The sequence below is a fragment of the Vulpes lagopus genome, chromosome 2, assembly GCF_018345385.1.
Source record: "Vulpes lagopus strain Blue_001 chromosome 2, ASM1834538v1, whole genome shotgun sequence".
NCBI lineage: Eukaryota > Metazoa > Chordata > Mammalia > Carnivora > Canidae > Vulpes > Vulpes lagopus.
Window position 1 is genome coordinate 9665300 of NC_054825.1, and position 23113 is coordinate 9688412.

The 23113-nt window shown below is 39.1% G+C and overlaps 1 protein-coding gene across 8 annotated transcripts in view; it reads left to right on the forward strand.

The window, feature by feature from the left end:
* ATE1 (arginyltransferase 1) overlaps positions 1-23113 on the forward strand; it is a 163755-nt gene that overhangs the window by 77095 nt on the left and 63547 nt on the right. For 7 of the 8 annotated variants that reach the window (XM_041745811.1, XM_041745812.1, XM_041745806.1 and 4 more), the window contains one exon: positions 866-965. In XM_041745811.1, the coding sequence (XP_041601745.1) occupies positions 866-965 (100 nt within the window). Of the gene's footprint in view, positions 1-865; positions 966-1343; positions 2626-23113 lie in introns of those variants that run through there. The other variant, XM_041745809.1, reaches the window with a different exon arrangement.

Sequence of the window (23113 nt, forward strand, 5' to 3'; positions counted from 1 at the left end):
GGAAGGAAGGAAGGAAGGGAAAGGGAACGGAAGGGAAGGGAAAAAGAAAGAAAAAAGAAAAGAAAGAGGCCATCCTTCAAGGAACAAATGTGAAAACAAACAACTTTTCCTCCTACTCTAGAAATGTACTAAAGTTTCCTTAAAACTCTCAAGTACCAAAAAAATAAATAAATAAAAAATAAAACTCTCAAGTACAAGCAGTCATTCATTTGGGCAAGTGGGTTAAAGTTCTGTGCCCAGATTTATCCAGGTGCTTATTAAAACCACTTCAAGCATGGGCATTGCTGACAGTATCTTTGTTGAGATAATCCTCCCCTATGCCAACAAATAGAGCAAAAATGGTGAGATAGCATAGTTTTTTCCCACTCTTTAGTTTTAGGGAGAATAAATATTAGAGTAGCATCTAGACATAGGAAGGAGTTATACATCATATACAGTTGCAAGTGTTTGCATGTAAATGGTCATAATAATAGTCATTCTTCCTGAAATATGTTGGGTTTTAAGTTTTATAAAACTTGCACTGTTTTTCACTTGATAAACCTAGTCTTTTGAGAGCTCCAGGAGATAACGAGAGTGTATTAAATAGATCTCTTTATTTTTATGCTGTTTGAATTTTAGATCAACTAATATGCTCAAAGTATAGAATGTGAACTTAGATGCATTTGCTCAAAATAATTTAGAGTTGTTTATGTCTTTTTAGTAAAAGCTATCGTATTTTTTAAATTGTTTTTCTTTCAACACTTAGAATTTCTTAATAGCTTAATATTAGATTTTCAGATTTTATCAGATATTTGATATTAAATTACATATACTTTGAGTATTGAAACTAGATTTAACTGTACCTTCATCTTTTTTCTTTTGGCAGAGAAATTGGTTTTACTAGGCAACTTCATCAGAAAACATCTCAACTCAGCTATTATTATATGGGTTTCTACATTCATTCATGTCCCAAGATGAAATATAAGGTAAAGCTGATTTTACCACGTGTCTGCTCTAGATGCAGTTCATGAACATTTAGCTTTCATCGTTTCTCATCATATTAGTTTAATTTGCTTGTTTATTTCCAATGTATATCATGAATTATTTTTAAATGTTTTAAACTTTTCATGGAATCTGGCTTGTTCATTGCCTAGGAAAGTATTGGACATATAGGCACTTAATATTTGCTTAGTGCAGGTTAATCTATAGAAATTAACCAAATATAGAAATCCTAGCTATTCTAAGCTATTCTAGAACATTCGGTAGGGCTCTGCTTACTTGGGGGTAGCATAGCACTACCTTGTCTGGGTGCATCCTAACCCATCCCCACCCTCCCATTTTTTTCTCCCTCCCTCCTGTTTTAGCTTTGTTTCCTTTGGACCCAGTCACAGTCCACAAAAACTGGAGCTCGATGTAAGCAGTGAGGTATTTTCAATAATAATAAAAAAAAATAATGCAAATGTTTGTAAGATTTTCATTATAGAAAAATGCATCTTTAACCTGATTTTTGTCTCAGGGCACATAGGATTTGAGTTTTGAAAGGGAGATGAATAGATTAATTAAGGAAATCACTTTGCTGCCTCAGAAACAAAGCTTTCTATAGTGAGAACCACAGCCTTTGCTGTTCTGACTTTGTAATTCATCATATTATTGTGAGATTGAACTATATGTCAGAATTTCCTTTTAAAATAAGTTTTACCTTTTATGACTCTCTTTAATTAAACTCTTTGTACCTATTACCTAGCTTCAGCAATTCTCAGTTCCTTCGTACTTCATCTATTCTTCCATCCCCATTCCTTCCTCTATCATCTTTTGAATTATTTTGGAACAAATCCAGAACATCATTTTCTGTACGTTGATTTCAATGTGTATTTCTAAAGGAAAAGAACATTTTGAAAACATAATCTCATCACCACACCTCAGAAACGTTAACAGTGTTTCTAAATATCTTCCTGTATCTAGTCAATGTTCATATTTTCTGGCTGTCTCCTATTTTTTTACGGTTTGTTTGACTTAGAACCCAGACAGGGTCCATACATTTGGTTGATATGCGTCGTAAATCTTTTTAACCCACGAATTTCTCCTCCCTTTCCCCCCACCCCATACAAATGAGTACTCCACAAAACTTAGCGATTAAATGGGAGAATGAACAAAAGTGGCTCCAGAGCATTGAGGTTAAGTGCTGAATGTCACGGGAAGGGATACTTCCAGTGTTAGAATCTGTGGATTCCAGGAGTAGAACTAGCTTTGAAAGAAGGGTTGATACACAGTACCTTTCTGGTTTTATGCTGATACAGCCTAGGTCTTCTAGTAGTGAAGGTGTCCTGCTGGGATTTAATCCCATATTTAAGTGCACAGTATAGGTAACTTGTGGATTTAATCCTTCATATATTTCTGTTAGGCCTAAATTATTCATTTAGGTGATAGGTCTAAACATATATTCTCTGTGGAAGGAAAAGCATGAGCATACTTCTGTCTTCCCCAAAATACCTGTTTGGTACTGTTTTTACTAGTATTCTGTTCTCCTAGCTCATTTTGATGGGACCACATCTAAATAAGTTCAGGGTAGGAAACTCAAGTACTCTTGATACTACGATATGGTATAATACTCAGGAAAACTCAAGCCACTTTTGTCTACTTGTGCGTGACCCCTTCTAAATAGAACCTTTTTTTTTTTTTCAAAGATTTTGTTTATTTATTCATGTGAGACAGAGAGAGGCAGAGACATAGGCAGAGGGAGAAGCAGGCTCCCCACAGGGAGCACAATGCGGACCTCGATCCTAGGACCCCAGGATCACGCCCTGAGCCAAAGGCAAGACACTCAACCAACTGAGCCACCCAGGTGCCCCTAAACAAAAGCATTTTTATGCCAGTCCTAGGAACTTGCAGAAATTTGACTTTACTTCCCATCTGTAATGGCCACTCTAGTGTCCTAAGACTTTTCCCTCAGTGAGTTTTTCCTTATGTCTAAACCAAAATCTTAATTGCTCCATATTTTACCCTATTCTTTTGTTGTTGTTATCCATGGAGATGTTGACCGTATTTTCATCATCCCTTCTTTTGCATGAAGACTTTTTTTTTTTAAAGATTTTATTTATTTATCCATGACAGACACAGAGATGCAGAGAGAGAGAGAGGCAGAGACATGGGGAGAGGGAGAAGCAGGCTCCATGCAGGGAGCCCAACGTGGGACTCGATCCTGGGACTCCAGGATCACACCCTGGGCAGAAGGCAAGGTGGCGCTAAACTGCTGAGCCACCCGGGCTGCCCAGCATGAAGACTTTTTATGCCACCTTTGTTGACTCCAGTCCAGACTAAATGCTATAGGTTCTTCTTCAGTCTCCTTCCTGGGTTAAGCTCTGCTCAAAAATAGAAGTCTGGCTCATATCGAGTTTTTAGTTAAGTATTTAAAAATGCTCTCCATACTGTTTAGTCAGTGTGGCTTAATCATACCCAACCAAAATTTGTCAGAATTATAGCTTCAGGATATTATTTTTTAACTTCCATTTGCATGACGAAAACCCCCAATGCCTACCCTGTTCTATTTTTCCTGTAATATTCATGTAATATTTATTTAGCTTCTACTGGAAATTCAGCAATGAACAATACAGGCAAGGTGTCCCTAGTCTCAGCGACCTACAACAAGTTAATAAAGAAGACAAATAGATCAGAGTAAGCACTGGGTGGTGTGGTAAATACTTGCTAGGTGTAGCTCCTTTAGAGCAGGGTCAGGGAGAGCTTCTTAGAGGCATAATATTGAGGCTAAAATTTGATTGACAGGAAGCCAGCCAGTGGGAAGATGAGGGGTCATTTCAGGATGAGCTTGGTAACAGCCAATGCAGTGCTCCTTTCCTTTTGAGTTGCTGCTGTTTTCCATTTTGGCTATATTTTAGGATGACCCGAAGAACTTTTTAAAAATACCAATATGTGGACCCTACCTTCTGAGATTTTGATTCATTGGCTGGGGACAAACCACGGGTGTCAAAATTTTTTTACACTCAGAAACTTCTAATGTGAAGTCAGGCTTGAGAACCACCTCACCAGATTAATTTTTCGCATCTGAGAGCCTAATAATAAACTGGAAAGATGATTATTTCTCATTTTAAAGTTGACTGTTTTCTGTTCAGTCAATTCGGAATTGAAGAAGCTCATATCTACACTTTGTTATCTGGGTCCTGGAACATTAAAGGCTGACCAGAGTCTTTCAGCTGGATTTTCCCACCTGTGGGCTTTTAACCTTACTGACTTCTTGTTTTACTCTCTCCCTTTACCCATTCTCCATGCTTGCAAACTCCTCCTCCCTCATTTCTCAGCCTAGGGGATCACTTGCTCCAGTAATCTATACTGGGCACTAAAGCTAGATTTGACCACCCACCCACCCCACCCCAGCTCCCTTAGCGTTCTACGTTTCTTCCCAAAAATCAAGTCTTTCTTCTGTGCATACATTTGTGAGACTCTCTTGACGTTTATATTCATCATGTATGCCAAATACCTAAAAGTGTGCCTGCTGCACAGTAGATAATTTTAATATATATTTGTTGAATTAATGAGAAGAAATACCAGTGCTGAAGGGTTAAGAAACTCCTTGTTTAACAAGTTTTCACTGAATATGACTGGGACAGCTTATACTTTGCAAATAGTGTGACACACAGGCAGTTCTAACAATGATTCAATATCATGGAGTACTGACTGATAAGTACTGTGGTGTCATGGGGAGGTCGTGGCACTGGAGTGTGTTAACAGTTTGAAGGAGTTGCTTAACTACATCTGGTCTTGATTTTGCAGCTGTAAAATGGGAATGATGCAGAAATGAGATACATTGTGAGTTTTTTTTTTTTTTTTTAAAGTAAGCTCTATGCCCAATATGGGGCTTAAAGTCACGAACCTGAGATCAAGAGTTGTCTGCTCTAGGGCAGCCCTGGTGGCACAGCGGTTTAGCGCTGCCTGCAGCCCAGGGTGTGATCCTGGAGACCCGGGATCGAGTCCCATGTCGGGCTCCCTGCATGGAGCCTGCTTCTCCCTCTGCCTCTCTCTCTCTCTGTCTCTATGAATAAATAAATAAATAAAATCTTAAAAAAAAAAAAAAAAAAGAGTTGTCTGCTCTACTAACAGCCAGGTAGGCACCCTGAGATCTATTGTGTTTTTATCTCAATTTGAGTATAGAATCTTCTTGCACTGACTAGTAGGATAGAATCTATCCAGTTGGGTAGCATGCACAAAATTGTTACCTGTGCTTATGTTGAGACCTGTCAAAGTTGTGTTTATATGCTGATAAATGGCACCCAAATTTCTAAGTGGCCTGCTTATGCTATTAGCTGCTACTCTTAGTTTAGTTCAGATACTGGGGAAAAGCAGAGGTTTATGCTATTGTATACCAATACTGCCTCTCTTTATGAAAATTTGCAGAATTGTGGACACTTGTCTTTTGTTTGGAGGAAGGTAGGCACTGAACTCTATTGGGGTTGGTGTGCAAAATGGTAAACCTCTCCAGCATAATTTCTGTGTTATGCTGCAGGGTGTCTGTTGGTTTTGGCCTTGTCGATTTAGGGCAGAAAAAATTCTGAGCTCAGATGTTTGTGGGTGGAATAAAATGACTATTTTGTTCTGTTTATAGATGTTTTCATTTCATCTAAGGATATTTTATTATATTTTTAGCAAATGAGAACCCTCAGTTATGAAGGAACAGCACAACTGCTTATAAAAGTGGGAATTCTCAATCAGATATGTGCTGTTCAAAATTGTAAGGTAGATGTTGGTTCAAGCATAAATATTTCTCATTGCAATTTGAAGGTCTATAACTAGACACCAACAAAAGGTAACTCACAGAAAATGAATCGCATGCTATTGTAAAATCTCTCATTTTCCAGATTCAGTGAGGGTAAATTTAGCATATAACTACAATAATAGTTAAAAGTGTAACTTCTTTCATGGAGCAGAACTAAGTATTTAAAGCATTAGTAATGGCGTATTTTTGCCACACTGTAAAATATCCATGGAAAAATCTGTGTATTTCTAGTTGGTTTTAAAGAAAAAAAAAGGAATATATCCTAAAATAGACATATTTTTAATAACTGAGAAGGAGCAATGTTTTAGGCACCTGGTACACTCTATAGACAATAGGACTATAGCTGTGAACAGTGTAGATGTGGGCTCTGCCCTAAGGAAGGTTACAGCTGAGAGGGCATACAGATAATGATAGCACAGTGGCACCCAGGGATGCATAATTGTACCTGAAACTAGAGTAATGTATCATTTAGATTTTCTTGTGTAGATTTAGACATGTTAAGTTACAGCCTTCACCATATAATACATTTATTATATGAAGTAGAGCAAATGAAAGTATTTAACAGCAGGTCTAAGAAACACACAAAAAAACTGGTTTTACATGCTCTTTTTTTTGTTGAGTAATGAGTTTTAATGAGGGCATGCTGAAATGATGAGTTTATGTGTAGGGAGAACTATGTCTTGGTAGATGGTTTCCAAGGGTGTCTATGTGCATCAGTTCCTCTTAACCTGTATGTGCATGTGGCTCCTTCCATTAGAAGTAGATTCTGTTTCCTTGCCCTCATGAGACTGGCCTTCTGACTTGTGCTAACAGGATACCATGAAAGAACTTTTTAGGGCTTCAGGCCCAGGCCTTAAGAGGACTGCCACCTTCCCCTTGCTCTGTCTTCAGAGCCAGCCACCATCATGTAAAAGGGCCAATACTGCTGGAGAGAGACATCACTTGGGAGGCTTGAAACCATCTTGTATGTTTCAGCCCCAGCCGAGCTTGCTGAATGAACATAGCTGCCTGATTGAGCCTAGGAGATACTGTCAGAAGAGCCACCTAACTGTAGCCAACTCACAGAATCATGAGGAATAATAAGTTCTTGTGGCTCTCAGCCATTAAGATTTGGAGTGGTTTGTTACTCAGCAACAGATAACTGAAACACATGGTACAGGACAGTGATCACTGGATAGAGATGTACATGTCCACGTAGATGGAAACTGTCCTCTATGGAGCTGTGCAGACCCAGAACTGACCCTGAAGGCAGATGATCTGAGAAGTTTCTGATGGCTCAGTGTGAGAGTTTGGGCTGTCGCTCAATTTCCATATGCAGCCATACCTAGAGATGTGCCCAGTTGGCTTATGAAAATTCATCTCAGTGAGGCATTTCATTTAATACCGTGACAGTCACAGCCTACAAGGCATTTTTTAACATGGTGATGAATTTTGATTCATCAAAATTTGCCTGTCTTCCTAATGATAATGATGAGCACTGCAAGATGAAAATCACCATGTGGTCATCTTCATTGTTACATAGATGGCACATGTTGCTATAAAACCTCCTCCATGGTTTGCTAGTTTACAGCAGTTACATTTTTGTGCATATCATATTCCCTAAAATGCATTTTTATTGAGTTCTTTTGATTCTGCTGGTATGTGTAGAAGGTTGATGTACATAAAATAAACATTCCTTAGGGGAGATGTGTTTTGTTTGTGCCTATAGTCTTAGATATAAGGCACAGGATAGTCACAAAAGAATTTATGAGAGCTGGAAAATAGTCATTAATGAAAGGAAATTGTCTTGATATGTGTTATTATTCTCATTACCTGTTGTAATGATTGTGGCCATGTTAATAGAACTGGATACAGTTTTGGCATAAATCAGTACCAGTTTAAGGGCTCAGGAGCTGGCTGACATGAATAGAAATTGTATTTTTAACCTAGAAGAGTTTTTCCTTGGGAGAGTTACCCCACCAAAGTGGGAGGGGACAGTGCAGCTTTCTGCCATGCTCAGTGATACTAGTCTTCCAGGTCTGCTTCTCTCATGGTTCCAAGGTGGCTGCTGCCCATCTGGGCATCACAGGCCATTAGCAGTGGCTAGAATTAGAAAAGAATAATATCTCTCCTGTGTCTTTCTCTCTCTTTCTCTTTAAGTCGACTCCATGCCCAGTTCAACACGGGGCTTGAACTCAAAACCCTGTGATTATAAACTGAGCTGTTTTTTTTTTTTAAGATTTTATTTATTTATTCATAGAGACAGAGAGAGAGAGAGAGAGACGCGCAGAGACACAGGCAGAGGGAGAACAGGCTCCATGCAGGGAACCCGATGTGGGACTCGATCCAGGGTCCCCAGGATCACGCCCTGGGCTGCAGGCGGCGCCAGACCGCTGCGCCACCAGGGCTGCCCAAACTGAGCTGTTAATCAAGGTCAGCTCTACTGGCTGAACTATACTGGCTGAGCCACACAGGCTTCCTTCTGTTTTTTTAAACAAATATTTTTAATTGTGGTAAAATATACATAACAAAATTGGCCACCTTAACCATTTGAAATGTATGGGTTAGAGGTATTAGGTACGTCCAAATGGCTGTTCAATCATCACTCCTATCCAACTCCAGAACTCTTGCAAGTCTGGAGTACATTGTAGCTCTCCAAGCCCCATTCCCTTCCGCCCCTGGCAACCACCATTTTACTTGAGTCTCCGACTTTGACTCTGGTAGGCACCTCATATAACTGGAATCCTGCAGTATCTATCTTTTTGTGACTGGCTTATTATAATGTTCTCAAGGCTCATCCATACTGTAGCATATATAAGAATTTCATTCCTTTTTAAGGCAGTAATATTCCATATTACACATATGCCATATTTTGTCTATGTATTCCTCCACTGACACTTAGGTTGCTTCCATCTTTTGGCTATTGTGAGTAATGCTACTATGAACATGGCTGTACAAATACTTTTTTTTTTTTTTTCTAAAGATTTTATTTATTCATGAGACACACAGAGAGAGAGAAGCAGAGACACAGAGGGAGAAGCAGGCTCCATGAAGGGAGCCTGATGTGGAACTCCATCCTGGGACTCCAGGATCACGCCCTGGGCAGGCAGGCCCTAAGCTGCTGAGCCACCCAGGGATTGCCCTGGCTGTACAAATACTTGTTCAAGTTTCTGCTTTCAGTTCTTTTATGTATATACTCAGAAGTGGAATTACTGGATGCTATGGTAATTTTATGTTTAATCTTTTGAAGACCCACCATTCTGTTTACCATAGTGGCTCTGCACACAGATTCTAATTTCCTCACATTCTTACCAACACTTGTTATTTTCCAGTTTTGTTTGACAGTAGCTATCCCGATGTGCATGAGGTTGTCTGTATCTCTTTTTAAGATTAAGGGAAACCTTATCAAGAAGGCTCTTAGCCCACTTTACCCATTTTACTTGTCAGAACTGTGCCTCTTGTCTGTGTCTTGAGTCACTGCCTGGCAATGGGAATGGGACTGACCTACTGCAACTCTGATGATAGGAAGAGTCACTTCCTGGAGTACTTGGCACTGCAGAGGGTGAATACCTGAATACGTTTTCTCTTCATTTGGCCTAATAGCCAGTAGTTTTTAAACTGAGCTGTTGCTGGGGATCCCTGGGTGGCTCAGCGATTTAGCACCTGCCTTTGGCCCAGGACACGATCTGGAGTCCCCGGATTGAGTCCCGCGTGGGGCTCCTGGCATGGAGCCTGCTTCTCCCTCCTCCTGTGTCTCTGCCTCTCTCCCTCTCTCTCTCTGTGTCTATCATAAGTAAAAAATAAATCTTAAAAAATAAAGAAACTGAGCTGTTGCTTTGTATTTATTTTATATACACATTATATAGTTTATATATGTTACATAGTTTATATGTATATATATACACACATAGTATTATATGTACTTTAAAAAAATCAAGCTCCCATTTTAATTCTATTTGCTTTTATATTTTCTAAATATATTTTAAATGAATTTTCCTGTGCTTCCAAAATGTTTAACGTTTATGTAAAGTTTAGTTCGTATTCTCTATTTTGACTTCTTTCCATACAATTCAAAACTATTTTATTTCCCTTGAAAGTAAAAGTTGGAGTATATAGAAATGATGTTAGCCATAATTTTTATAATTCCTTCTCCGTGTTGTCTCTCGGAGTGCTGCTGTAAGGCTGTTCTGTGATCTGAAAGAGGTGTTTTGACTAAATCCTTATCCAGACTTGTATGCAGGCCAAAGTAAACAGTGATTTCAGGCAGTCTGCTTTGGTAGCATGACACGGCCCGACATTAGATAGTTGAAACATCAGAAAGAGTTCGGAAATGTCAGAAAAGAAACAAAAAGGTAATTCATCTGTGATTAATCATTCTTCAAGTCTTTGCCTCAGTTTGATTGTGGTCAAACAGCACCCCTGGAATTCTGCAGGAGTTTGCCTTAAAAGAAGGCAGTTGGCATTAGTCTTATAAAAGCACCTATAGGAAAAAATTGGGGTTTACAAAGCTGCATCTGCAAAATCAGGAGCTGTTGAAATCCCCAAGCTCCCACGCTTTTCAAAGTTTCCTGACCAGACAAATTAGCAAATGTTATTTTACTACAGTATTGCAGCCCCGGGTGATGCATTTGGGTGACTTTGCTACTGTTGGTCGGAAAGAAATACAAGTGATCTCATCGGTTACCCACAGCACAGAACACAACTCTGGAGTTGACGATTCAGCATCTATTGTTCTGGATGTTAAATGTCTGATGAATTAGACATAGTCAGTAGAAAAAATGACCACAGAATAATTTTAGTAAGGGATTTTTGATGCCTCCTACAGGCAGTGGGAGATAAAAGAATTCACATGCTCATCACAAATTCTTGTTTCTAAAATTGTTACATGTGGAAATTTGCCACATCAGAGTCAAAAAAACAATTGCTTAAGGGCCATGTGTTTTAAGCTTCTCATCACAAATGAGAAAATGGAAGCTCAATATACTTAATGTGCCCAGAGTTTGAATTAACTCACATTTTAAAAAAGATTTTATTCATCTTTTTAAATAAATTCTACACCCAAAGTGGGACTCGAACTTATGACCCCAAAACCAAGAGTCACATGCTCTATGGACTGAGCCAGCCAGTTGCTCCTCATGTTTTAGTTTTAGTAATATAAAGAAGAGTTTGGAATTGATATTCATAAAAACGGCTTTGTTTATTAGATTTATGATGAGTTGCATATAGCTTTTAGTTTTGGAGAATTCTAAAATATTTGTGTATTAATTAAAAGTAAATGTTAACTGGGGAATAAAAGCATATTTAATCCTGTGCCTTTTCCCATCCTTTTCCTCATTGGTGCCCACAGTGAAATAGAAACCCTTACATGCTCTCCAGCTTCCCTTCCTCCATGCCTTGTACATTCTCCTACCTTGGAAAGGTCTTGCACTTAGCCCTGCGTGTGCCAGCTGGAGCTTCCTTTCCAGACCATGCTTCTGCACCAGCTCTTCACTGAAGCCATTCGCCATATTTGCCCACTGCTGCCCCTACCAGCTCCATTCCCTGTGTGCTGAGTGGAGCTAGAGGTAGCCTTTTTGATCCTGTGAGCTCTTGTCATTTCTAAGTACATTATCTATAGCTTTTCTTGTGTTCCAGTTGTTTGTAGGCATACGTGATCAGTCAGTATTTATGGAGGGCTTCCTCTGTATAAACATCATGCTAGGTGCTGAGGCAAGAGGAAATGTGATCAGACATGGTTCCTGCTTGTCAGGTCCTTGATCAAACCATGGCTGATCTGTCACCTTGGTGCCCAGTTCATTAATTGGCACATAGAAGGTGCCCAGTGAGTTTATTGACGTGCGTTACATGTGAAGGGCAGGCATCTCTCTGAGTGAGGAAAGCTGGGAAATGAAGGGCAACAGTACATAAGTGTGCATGGGACTGGCTTCTTCACAAGTCTCTAATCAGAGCACTGGGCTTAGGAAAAAAAAATGTAAAGTCAGGTCTATCTCAGTGGTCCAGTTTATTTTTTCTAAGGATTGTCTCTGCTACCTATCTGTAGTGGTTTAAAACAACAAAACTGGGACAGCTGCGTGACTCAGCTGTTGAGCATCTGCCTTCAGCTCAGGTCATAATCCTGGGGTCCTGGGATCGAGTCCCACATCGGGCTCCGGTAGGGAGCCTGCTTCTCCCTCTGCCTATGTCTCTGCCTCTCTCTCTGTGTGTCTCTCATGAACAAATAAATAAAATCTTTTTTTAAAAAAAAAGTTAAGGGATCCCTGGGTGGCACAGCGGTTTGGCGCCTGCCTTTTACCCAGGGCGCAATCCTGGAGACCCGGGATCGAGTCCCACATCGGGCTCCCGGTGCATGGAGCCTGCTTCTCCCTCTGCCTATGTCTCTGCCTCTCTCTCTCTCTGTGTGACTATCATAAATAAATAAAAATTTAAAAAAAAGTTAAAAAAAACTGGTTATTGTAGCATAACGTGTATACAGAAAAGTGCACCTTTGTTAATTGTACAGCTTGATAAATTTTCAGTGATTCAACCTGTGCAACAGCACCAAGATCAAGAGACAGAATATTCCAGCTCCTCACAAACCTCTCTCATGCTCCCATGGATTATTATCCAACCCCAAAGATAATCAGTAGACTCATCTTGCCTGTCTTTTTACTTAACATAAATGGAATCACTCTGTGTTTTATTTATTGACTGACTTGTTGCACTCAGCAGTACATTTGTGAGGTTTATTCATGTGGCGTGTGTAACAATAGGTGGTTTATTCTCATTGCTTGTGTGCCCATTCTCCTGGAGGTGAACTGTTTCCAGATTTTGGCTAATGCAACTGTGAGCATTGTTTACCTGTCTTTGGGAGAACATATATGTTTCTGTTGGGCATAGACCTTGATATGGAATTGCTAGATCATGGGCTTAGTTCATACTGCCCATAATTTAAGTAAATGTACCAATTGACACTCTCCCCAACAGCGTGGTGAGAGTTCCAGGTGCCCTCCATCCTAATGATAGTATAATGTGAAGGGAGCATTGTGGTTTTAATTATTTGTATTTTGATGTTGACTGACAAAGTTGAACGCCTTGTCATATGTCTGCTGGCCATTTGTAAAAGTGTCTGTTCAAGTCTTTGCCCATTTATCTATTGGGTTGTTGAAGTCCTCCCAGCATTCTGTGTAGGAATCCTTTGTTGCATACATGTTTTACAGGTAACTTCTTCCACTCACTGCCTACCCTTATATTCTCTTAATGATATCTTGTGATGAAGAGAAATTCCTAGTTTTAATGTAGTTCAGTTTATCTTTAGGGCTTTTGTGTCTTGTTCAAGAAAATTTTGCCTGCCTTATGACCATGGAAATGTTTTATTTTCTTAGAATTTTAGAGTTTTACCTTTCACACTTCAGTAATTGATCTGAAATATTTGCTGTAAGATTGCGCTAAGGATCAAGACTGAATTTTTTTCCCCAGATGAATAATTACTTTTAGTTTCTTAAGGGCACTGCCTGCATATAACCAGTTTAATAAGTATCTCAATTAAATGATTTCTGTGTTGTTAAATTTGTATTGTGATAAAATGTCTTAGGTTTCCCTTTTTCAGACTTGACCTTGATTCCATTAAATAAGTGAACGCCTCCTTTAACTTTAGGTTTGTCCCTATAAAATGATACTGGCCAGCTAATTCTTGATTTCAGTATTGAAGGGTGTGCAAGTAAGTCACTTGCTTTTGGACATTTCTTCCAAATAACTTAAAAAATAAAAGGTGCAGAGATGCGGAGAACTTCTTTCACTGAAACTGGGTGATACAGTTTTGTGAACATTCAGTTACAAGAATGATCAAAACACAATGAAAAGCTCTTTGTGTACTAATAGTTGTATACCAGACATTTACCATTTGCTAGTCACATCCCATTTTGTCATTTGCTTTATATCATTGTTTATTGTTTATACATTTAATTATGCAGAAGTTTAAAATTTTTTTTATACAATCCAGTTTATTAATCCTTTTCCTCTGTGCTCCTGGCTTCTGTATCATGCTTTTAAAAGACCTTCTTGGGGCACCTGGGTGGCTCAGTTACTTGAGTGTCCCAACTCTTGATTTGGCTCAGGCTCCCTCTCTTTCAAGTAAATAAGTAAATCTTAAAAAAAATAAAAGACCTTTTCTTCACCAGCATATTAAAGCAGTGATACCCTTTGTTTATTCCTCTTCACCTTGCAAAATTCAACTCAGGTTTGCTCCCACTCTGAAACCTTACCTCAATTGTACTGCATCATAAATATATGTTTTCCCATCTGTTTGTTTCTTTAGGTCTAAGCTTCTCAAGAGGTGGAGTTTGACCTCATTTATCATTTAATTTTAGCAGCAACTCCTGATTTATAGTAAATGTTCAGTAAATCTTTGGATGAATGGATGGATAAATACATGAGAATAATGACTGATTTGATTATTGATTAGAGGGAAAGTGCATATCTATGCCAAGTAAAGTGGTGTCATTTGGCATTTCTACAGGATAGGTCTTTTTATGATTTCAACAATATTAATTAAAGGTAAGTTTACTAAAATATTATTTTAAGGTAATAGTTATATTTGAATTGTCAGATGGAGTGAAGATACTCTTGCACCACATATTTCTGCAAATTAAAAAAGATTGCAAATAATTTATAACAGTTAATTCTGTAATGATAGTCCTGTATAATATTATGTGTGGTTTATATTTGAACTAAAAGGTTTTTTGTTTTGTTTAAAGATTTTATTTACTTATTCATGAGAGACAGAACGAGAGGCGAAGACACAGGCAGAGGGAGAAGCAGGTTCCATGCAGGGAGCCTGATGTGGGACTGGATCCCAGGACTCCAGGATCATGCCCAGGGCTAAAGGCAGGCGCTAAACCACTGAGCCACCCAGGGATCCCCTGAACTGAAAGGTTTATTTGTAAACAGGTTGATACAGAAATGTATCTACCTGAAAAATTATATGTAAAGTCCTTGAAATAACAATATAGTTTTTTCTAGTCTTCATAATTATGTAAGTTTACAGTCTAAACACTAACACTGATTTGCTTCATGATCTAACATATTAGCTACAGTGGGGCAGTGAAAGGCTTCCCGCTCTAAGTTCCTGTTCCCACTTGCCCTTAAACAGTGGTTCTCTATCAAGCAATTTTGTCCCCACCCCTGTCCCATATCTAGAGACCCTTTTGATTATCCCAATGGGACAGTGGGAGAAGGGTGCATATGCTACTGGTATTTAGTGAGTAGAGGCCCAGGATGTTGCTAAACATTATGCAATACGCATGACAACCCCTAGCATCAAAGAATTCTCTGGCCCCAAATGTCATTAGTGCCAAGGTTTGGAAACCCTGCTTAAAGGGTTACCCACTTACTATTGAAGTCTGTAGGGCTTTACAGTTGCTGAGTTACCATGGGTAATTTGACTACTGCTGTCAGAAAGGAATTGCCAGAAAGATTAATTTGGGGTTCACCATAACAGTCTCAAAACAAACTATCCTGTATGACACACCAGAGAGAAGTTTCTTGGGTCTAATTCCTAACTCTTTGCAGCCATATATCCATTGATGACCCCAGGACTGTCTTAAATTTTCTTTCAGGGGTTTATGGGTGGCCTTCATGTCAACTTAAAGGTAATTTAATGTTTCTGTACAATGAGCTATATCTGGCAAACCTGGACATCTCTCAAATGTGCAAGCTAGGGTCTGTCTTTAATATTTATAAATCATTCTCTTTTCTTTGCTTTTAGAAATAAAAAGAAACTTGACAGCTTAATAATAGCCAAGTGACTACCCTAGCAGCTAAATTCATTTTTTTTTTTGTGCAGAGAACACAGTGTTGGCATATACATTGGAAGATGGGAGTTTATACTCACTGTCAGCTTTACTGGGATGGAGGTTTGGCACATTCTGTGCTCATGTGTTTCAGCCTAACATGTTCACAACTAAGCTGTTTTAAAGGAGCACTTATGCAGTATGTGTTTAACAACTGTTTATTCTACCTTGATATTGGTGCTAGAATGAAACCAACAGCTTCCCCCCCCCACACCCCTCCCCCATCCAGGACTCTCCATCAAGGCACACATCTCACATCTGTAGATGTTCTCTTGGTTCTTATGTCTTCATAAAAATAAGGCAATTGTGAGATTGTCACATGGGACACTTTCAAAACCCTTATTGTCTGAGTTTGTGTATTAGCTAAAGGGAAGCAACCTTGAGCAGCATAATTATCTTGGATATAGGGCAGTAAGTTAAAAATGACCACACTGAGGAGCAGAGGAAGCCCGGTATCCATTGCTGGTGGACTGCCTCACTTCCTTCCTTCCCGGGTCCAGCTTCAACCACAGAACTGTTAAAGGATGATTTATACTGTGCATGAGACAGTTCGACTAGAAAATCTGTGGTGTCCCACACAGTTCTCTTAAATCCAGATTCCTTTACATGGTCCTTGAGGATTCCCTTTTCCTTCTGATTCCTCACCATCGGCCTTTAGACACACCTGTGCCCACCAGGGCATGCTTCATTCATTCATTCTGCCATCTCATTTCTCTTCTTTCTTGGCAAAGTGCAACATAAATGTATAACTTGAAAAGTCTATCTTACGGCACCTTTACTGTTTCAACTATTAGCCATGTATATATAATATTGAAAATTTAATCTTTGACCCATGTGGGAGTTTGCACTTATCCTTCCCCATTTTTTTTCTATTATGTTTGTTCTGCATAGAAAAAGTCCATTGCACTCAGACGTCTGCCATGCCCCTACCCCTTTTCTGAGGGAACTTCTTATTCCTACACACTCTACCAAAAAGAAATGCAGCCTTTTGATTTAAGTCACCATGCTTAGTGACTGTTAAACACTGCCATTGTAATCACTATTAACTAGACAAGGCATTGCGCCTGACCCAAAGGTAGTCAACTTTGGGTGAATTGGTGTCATGTAGGGCTCGGCATTAAAGCTTTGCACACTGAAGAGTGGGATACCAAATCAATGAGATCCTCTCTTACTTAGGAGGAAGTTGGATTGGGACTATAGGGAGGATCACTGCTTATTAGGGGTAGGCCTACAGAGTGCCACCCAGAGATAGAGTGACAAAAGCTCAGAGTGAGTTTAAGGCTTTTTGTAAACACAGGTCCATAAAGTTTTAATTGTAGACAAACTTTTGTCTGTGTGCACACTTATCTGGAGGAGAGAGTCCTTGGATTTCTTTTATCTACTTTTCAAAGGATTCTGTGAATCAACAGATATCAAGATGAGAGGGCAGTGAGATTAGAGGGAGCAGAAACAGAGTCAGTGGCCTCCTGCTGTTGAGAGGACATGATAACCTCTTTTTAGACCTGCTTGCCAGTTCTTAAATTATGACCTGTTATCCATGAGGTCTTCATCTGACCTGGAGTTCCTCGTCTTCCTGGATAGTGTTGAATTCTCTGGAGCCTGACCCTACATGAGTAATATTTCTGCCCTCGGTTTCTCGTGTGTGCTCTCCTCCCCCTAAAATGTTGTCCCCTCCACCATGAGTGCCAGCCACTTACTGGATCTCCTGAGTGAATTTCTTTGTTTCTTCAAGGCCAAGAGCCAAACTAATAAACTTATCTACCAGCAGCATGATGCTTTAGGGAGGCCAACAGCTGTGCCATTTCCTTCGGTGCTCAGTATTGTGGTCGGCACCTAATAGGCATATCCACGTAAATAAAGCACTTGCCCACCCAAGTTTGGGGTGGAGAATAAGAAGGGAAAGAGCTGGTAAATTATTCTGTATAAATAGAATTAGATAAAACCCATGTCAGGAATATTTTTAATTTTTCCCATCAGTGAAACATTTTATCCTCTGTTTCCAAGATGATGTCCTTAGGGTTGTGATGGGGAGTTCAGATGAGTAGTTATTAACCATTTGTGTGCCTGGGCTTGTGATGTAGTATTTAGTGAGATAAATTCTACATTAAAAAAATTGACTTAAAAATTAATGTGAGCAGATGGTAGAGAATTTTTTTTTTAAAGATTTTATTTATTCATGAGAAACAGAGGCAGAGACACAGGCAGAGGGAGAAGCAGGCCCCATGCAGGGAGCCTGATGTGGGACTCGATCCTGGGACTCCAGGATCACACCCTGGGCCGAAGGCAGGCACTAAACCGCTGAGCTACCCAGGGATTCCCCGAGAATTTTACGTTATCTGAAATTTTAAAATACTGAAACAGGTTACTAAGGTTGAGAATTTTTTCCCCTAAGAATCTTGAAAAACAAAATGAAAATATACAGATCATCGTTGGTGCCAGTGATATAGGAGGACCTTGATCCCTTAGAGACAGGTTCCATCTGGACTCTTCTGGCCTAACTCTGAAAACTGAGACCAGGGTGGTGCTAATGAGTTTATAGTTTTTTCTAGGATATATAATAATTGCTTTTCTGACCTGGCACTACCAAGTTTGACTTAATTTGAACAGTAAGTTTTGCTGTTTGTTGCTGCTTACTGCATGTGTAGCTAAGCCAGGCAAAGTTTTGAACTTGTTTTTTAAACCAAATTATGGTGAAGGATTGAAGCAGGGGAGAAAGGTCATTGGTGTAGAAAATCAATATATATTTTTCTTTGTATTTTCACTAATAATATTCTTAAGGGAACAAAACGGTAAGTTGAAATAATGAAAATTAGAAATGCATAACTTATTTACAAACCAGATGCATTTCTTTGAATTTTAAGGTGGAAAAAATTTTAAAGTGTTGCATGACCACGTGGATGAGCCAGGTAATCAGAAGTATTAGAGACTTAGGAGAATAAGGACCTTCTTTTGGGGGGATCCATTTTTTCCTTCCTTTCCTTTTTCCTTGTTACCATTTATTGACTTCTCTTACCTTTTAATTTTCTTCCCATTAGTTTGGGTTACCTGAGGAAAACTTAACAAAGGACATCGTGGGGATGCTTATATGCCTCTGGTATTATCATGGAGTCACATAGACTGTAGTCCATATTTCAGTTAAGAATTTGGAATAAGACTTGTAGAAGGGAAATTTCTGCCTTCCCTGTATTCAAGGTCTCGTATTCTAGTACAGGCTTATGTAGTTGCACTGCCCCTGGCTCACTGGGAAAACATCATGAGAATGATAAAAGTTTTTCATGTTTTTGAATATAGAATCTAGAAAGAAGGATCTAGGGAGATGCTAAGTATTTTTATTGCTTTAATTCAAATTAAATCTAATGAATTCATTCCTGAAGGCATTGTTAAATTCTTTGTTGGGATCAGCTTAGTAAAATTGGTGAGTCCTAGATGAGAGTCTGGTAAGCAGTTTTATTTAGTTTTTTGAACATACCGTGAATGTACCGTTTTTTAATTCAGCTCTTGCCACTTCCAGATGTGGCCCAAAGCCCTCAGGTAGTATGCTAAGGGAGATAGTAAGACTAGAGGGCTCAGTTCCATATTATTACAATTAATAGTCAAATGGTAGGCTTTGCTTTGTTTAGCTATTTATTTGGGAATATTTTCTAACTTCCAGAAAAAGTACAAGAATAAAAATGTTACAAAAAGGGAGTGCCTGGGTGGCTCCTCTCAGATTCACTTATTGGTAATATTTTACTCCATCTGCTATCCTGTTGTTCCACACCACCACCATGTACACATAGATACATGAGTGTGTGTGGTTATACACTTACACATATATAACATAATGCATATTATTTTTTTTTAACTTTTTACTTGAAAGTAAGTTGACTATATTGTGTGATTCTTTAAAATACCTCATTCTGGGGATGCCTGGGTGGCTCAGTGGTTGAGCACCTGCCTTTGGCCCAGGGTGTGATCCTGGAGTCCCGGGATCTAGTGCCACATCGGGCTCCCTGCATGGAGCCTGCTTCTCTATCTCTGCCTGTAAATCTGCCTCTCTGTCTCTCTTGTGGGTATATAAATAAAATTTTTAAAAAATTCCTCACTTTGTGCCAGGTGCTTTGGTAAATAAGTTGCATAATTACTCAGGTAATTCTCATAGCCGTCCCAGACACAGGTGTTACCATTTTTACCATTTTATAGATGAGAAGCCTGGGACACAGAGGGTGCAAGGGCCAACGGCTAGTTAATGCTAGAGAATTTGCATACAGGTAGACACAGGCTAAAACCATGCCCCACTGTGCTGTGCTGCGCTGCTTCCCTTATAGCACCGTTCCAATGTGAGGAACTTGTGTAGGTTTTAAAAACACTGAGTCATCACAGGCCATACAAGTCTGTATCTCAACTCTCCTAAGACATGCATTTTTCCCTCATTTTAAAATCTCAGGTGTGTGTCTTACGGGGGGGCATGGTGATATAGTTGTCATTATATACTTGTGTGCAAACTTGGTGGTTACTTTGGGTGGTGTGCTTGGACAACTGAAGCCCCTTGACACTGTTTCAGTGGTGGCCACTGGTGTGTGTCTGTGTCTTCCACTTCCCGCTTGAAAGGGAAAATTATATTCTGGATTAGCAGCTCCAAGGGGTGGAGGGGCTCCTGCATTTTATTTAATGTTGTAGACTTGCATGAAGTATAGGCATGCTAAACTTTCACAAGTAAAATATATATCAATATTTCTGAAAAGGCACCTCAGATCTTCTTAACTGTTGGAATGTGTTCTCACTTCTGAGGTTGTGAGAATGATAAAGGTGACTGAGTGGAGTAGCTTGTGCAGTTCCAGAGTCACCTTCCTTGAAATGACTATTTCCTGCTTCCTTCTATTTACTGTTCGCCCATTCTATTCTTATTCTTTTCTTTCTTTTTTTTTAATTTAAAAATAATTCCTCTTGTGGAAAAGGGAATAAAGGGAGTATTAAAAATAAAAATTGTCTGCAATTCTCTCACCCAGAGCAAATCACTCTTGACATTTTGCTGTATTTCCTTAGGCTTTAGTAAATACAAATGTGGTTCTTTTTCCCTCATGGTTATTAGATGATATATACAATTTTCTTTTCCACCTTTTTCCAACAAGTGTTTTCCTATTCTCCTTAACTCTTTTGTTTACCCCCGATGTTTAAATGACTGCAAATGTTATAATAATGTGCCGTAATTTACTGAGCCACCGTACATTTATTAAGTTCATTCCACTTTTTTGTTATAAATAATGCATGGCAAACATCTTTTTGCATATTTCCTTTTGAGACATTATCCCAGAGTTAGTTCTTCTGTACATTCATGCTAACTAAGGAATCCATCTATATTGTGTGTCTATTCATTTGGGATCTTTTCTTCCATGGAGAGTAGAAGAACATCATATATCAGAAGCTGCTTAAATTAGACTTGTAAACATACACAGGAATATAACAAAGGATACTTTCTGTTTCAGGAAAAATAAGCCAGTTGATTTTTTTTTTCTGTTTCTCTCAGACTTTTACATTAAAAATTCACTTGACTTGATTGCCTTTTAGTTCTTTCTATAAATTGATAAAATGTAAATTAATCTCCTCATTCTCACTGTTCCCTGGATCTATTTAGGTATTGTACTACCTTTTAGGAGGCAGAGTACTGATCTCTTGTGGCTCTTTTAATTTCATGTTGAAGTGCTACAGGTGACTTTTGTTCCTTCAGTACTTCCCAGCTTTGGTTTGCAAGTTCTCCAGAGGATTATAAGAAAAATGGAATAACTCAGTGATGTCAGCCCTCTTTGTAACAAGGCAAATAAAAGTTATTTTTTAAAATTTATTTATCTTAAGGGGACAGTCTGGCCATACAAATGAAGAATACATCAAACAATATAAAAATAGATCATTGTCTTTTGCCATTTTTGTTCTTTTTTTTTTCTTCTTTAGCTTTATTTCCTCTTGGGTACAACAGTGGCTCTGTCCTTGACTGTTCCAGTTTTTCCTTCCAACCCCTAAGTAGGGTCACTGAATCTTCTGCAGATTAACATTTTTAGCTATCACCCTCAGCCCATGGAGCCTAAGAACACTGTAACTGTGTGGGTAGGTCAGTGTCATGCCTTGGTTTCAAAGTCCCAGCTGTGGCTGGCTTCACCTTGCCCAGTGCCTTCAGTCTGTTATTTTTGTGTTCATTTTATCCCTTGATGCCTTCCATTTCCTCCATAAAACTTACCCAGTTAAGCCCAAGGCAGTCTCATGTTCATGGCTGGTAGACTACACTTCATGCATGCATGTCTATTTTCATCCCCCCCCCCCTTTTTTTTAAAGATTGATTTATTTATTTATTCAGAGAGAGCAAAAGAGAGGCAGAGACACAGGCAGGGAGAGAAGCGAGAGAAGCAGGCTCCATGCAGGGAGCCCGACACGGGGCCTTGATCACGGGTCTCCAGGATCAGACCCCAGGCCGCAGGCGGCGCTAAACCGCTGCGCCACCGGGGCTGCCCTTTCATCCCTTTTTTTAATGGCAATTTTACTTGTTATTGAAATGATACAATTTAATTAAATATTAAGCAAACTGATGAATTATGTTTTAAAAAGTAGTTACTTTCATTAAACTTAATATGAATGCTTTAGATAGACTCAAAGATGAATCATAAATAACTGCCAAATTAGCCATGAATGAGATACTAAAAGAATTTGGGGTAAAAAAAAAAAAAGTACATAAAGATCTGGAAAGATTCTGTACTTCTTAAATATCTAAGTTCTTACTGTATTTTTAAAAAAATTTTTTTAAGATTTTATTTATTTATTCCTATAGATAGAGATAGAGGCAGAGACATAGGCAGAGGGAGAAGCAGGCTCCATGCAGAGAGCCCGACGTGGGACTTGATCCAGGGTCTCCAGGATCACACCCTGGGCTGCAGGCGGCACTAAACCGCTGCACCACCGGGGCTGCCCTTTTTTAAAAATTTTTAATTATTTATTTTAGAGTGTACACACATGTGAGCAGGGGTAGGAACAGAGAGAGAGGAACAAGCAGACTCCACGCTGAGCCTGACTCTGGACTCAATCTCATGATCCTAAGATCATGACCTGAGCCTAAATCAAGAGTCGGATGTTCAACTAACTGAGCCAGTCGCCCCAATTCTCACTGTATTTTAAAGAACCAGTGACTGAACTTCACAGTGATACATCCCCAAAGAAAGGACTTGGTCCTGAATCAAAGAATGAATGACATATGCAATAAAACGTTGAAGGTATGCGTATTTGTATGCATTTTCTCACACACTGTAAAGGCATTTTTAGTTCATTCACTACTAGTGCTGTTTACTTTGGATAAGGTGGATTTTGCTACAATTTATTCTATAATATTTTAATTGATACTCAAGCAAATTGTAATTAAATAGGTTTAACCAGTAAGTATTGCCATAGAGTTCACAGGCCTTCAATCTTGTTGTATAAGTAAGACTGGAGAGTATTTGGATATGGCTTTGTCTGTATACTTTCATAGTTGCCGTGTAAGAGTTAAATCAAAACCAGAGTAATTTACCTCACTCTTCTAGCC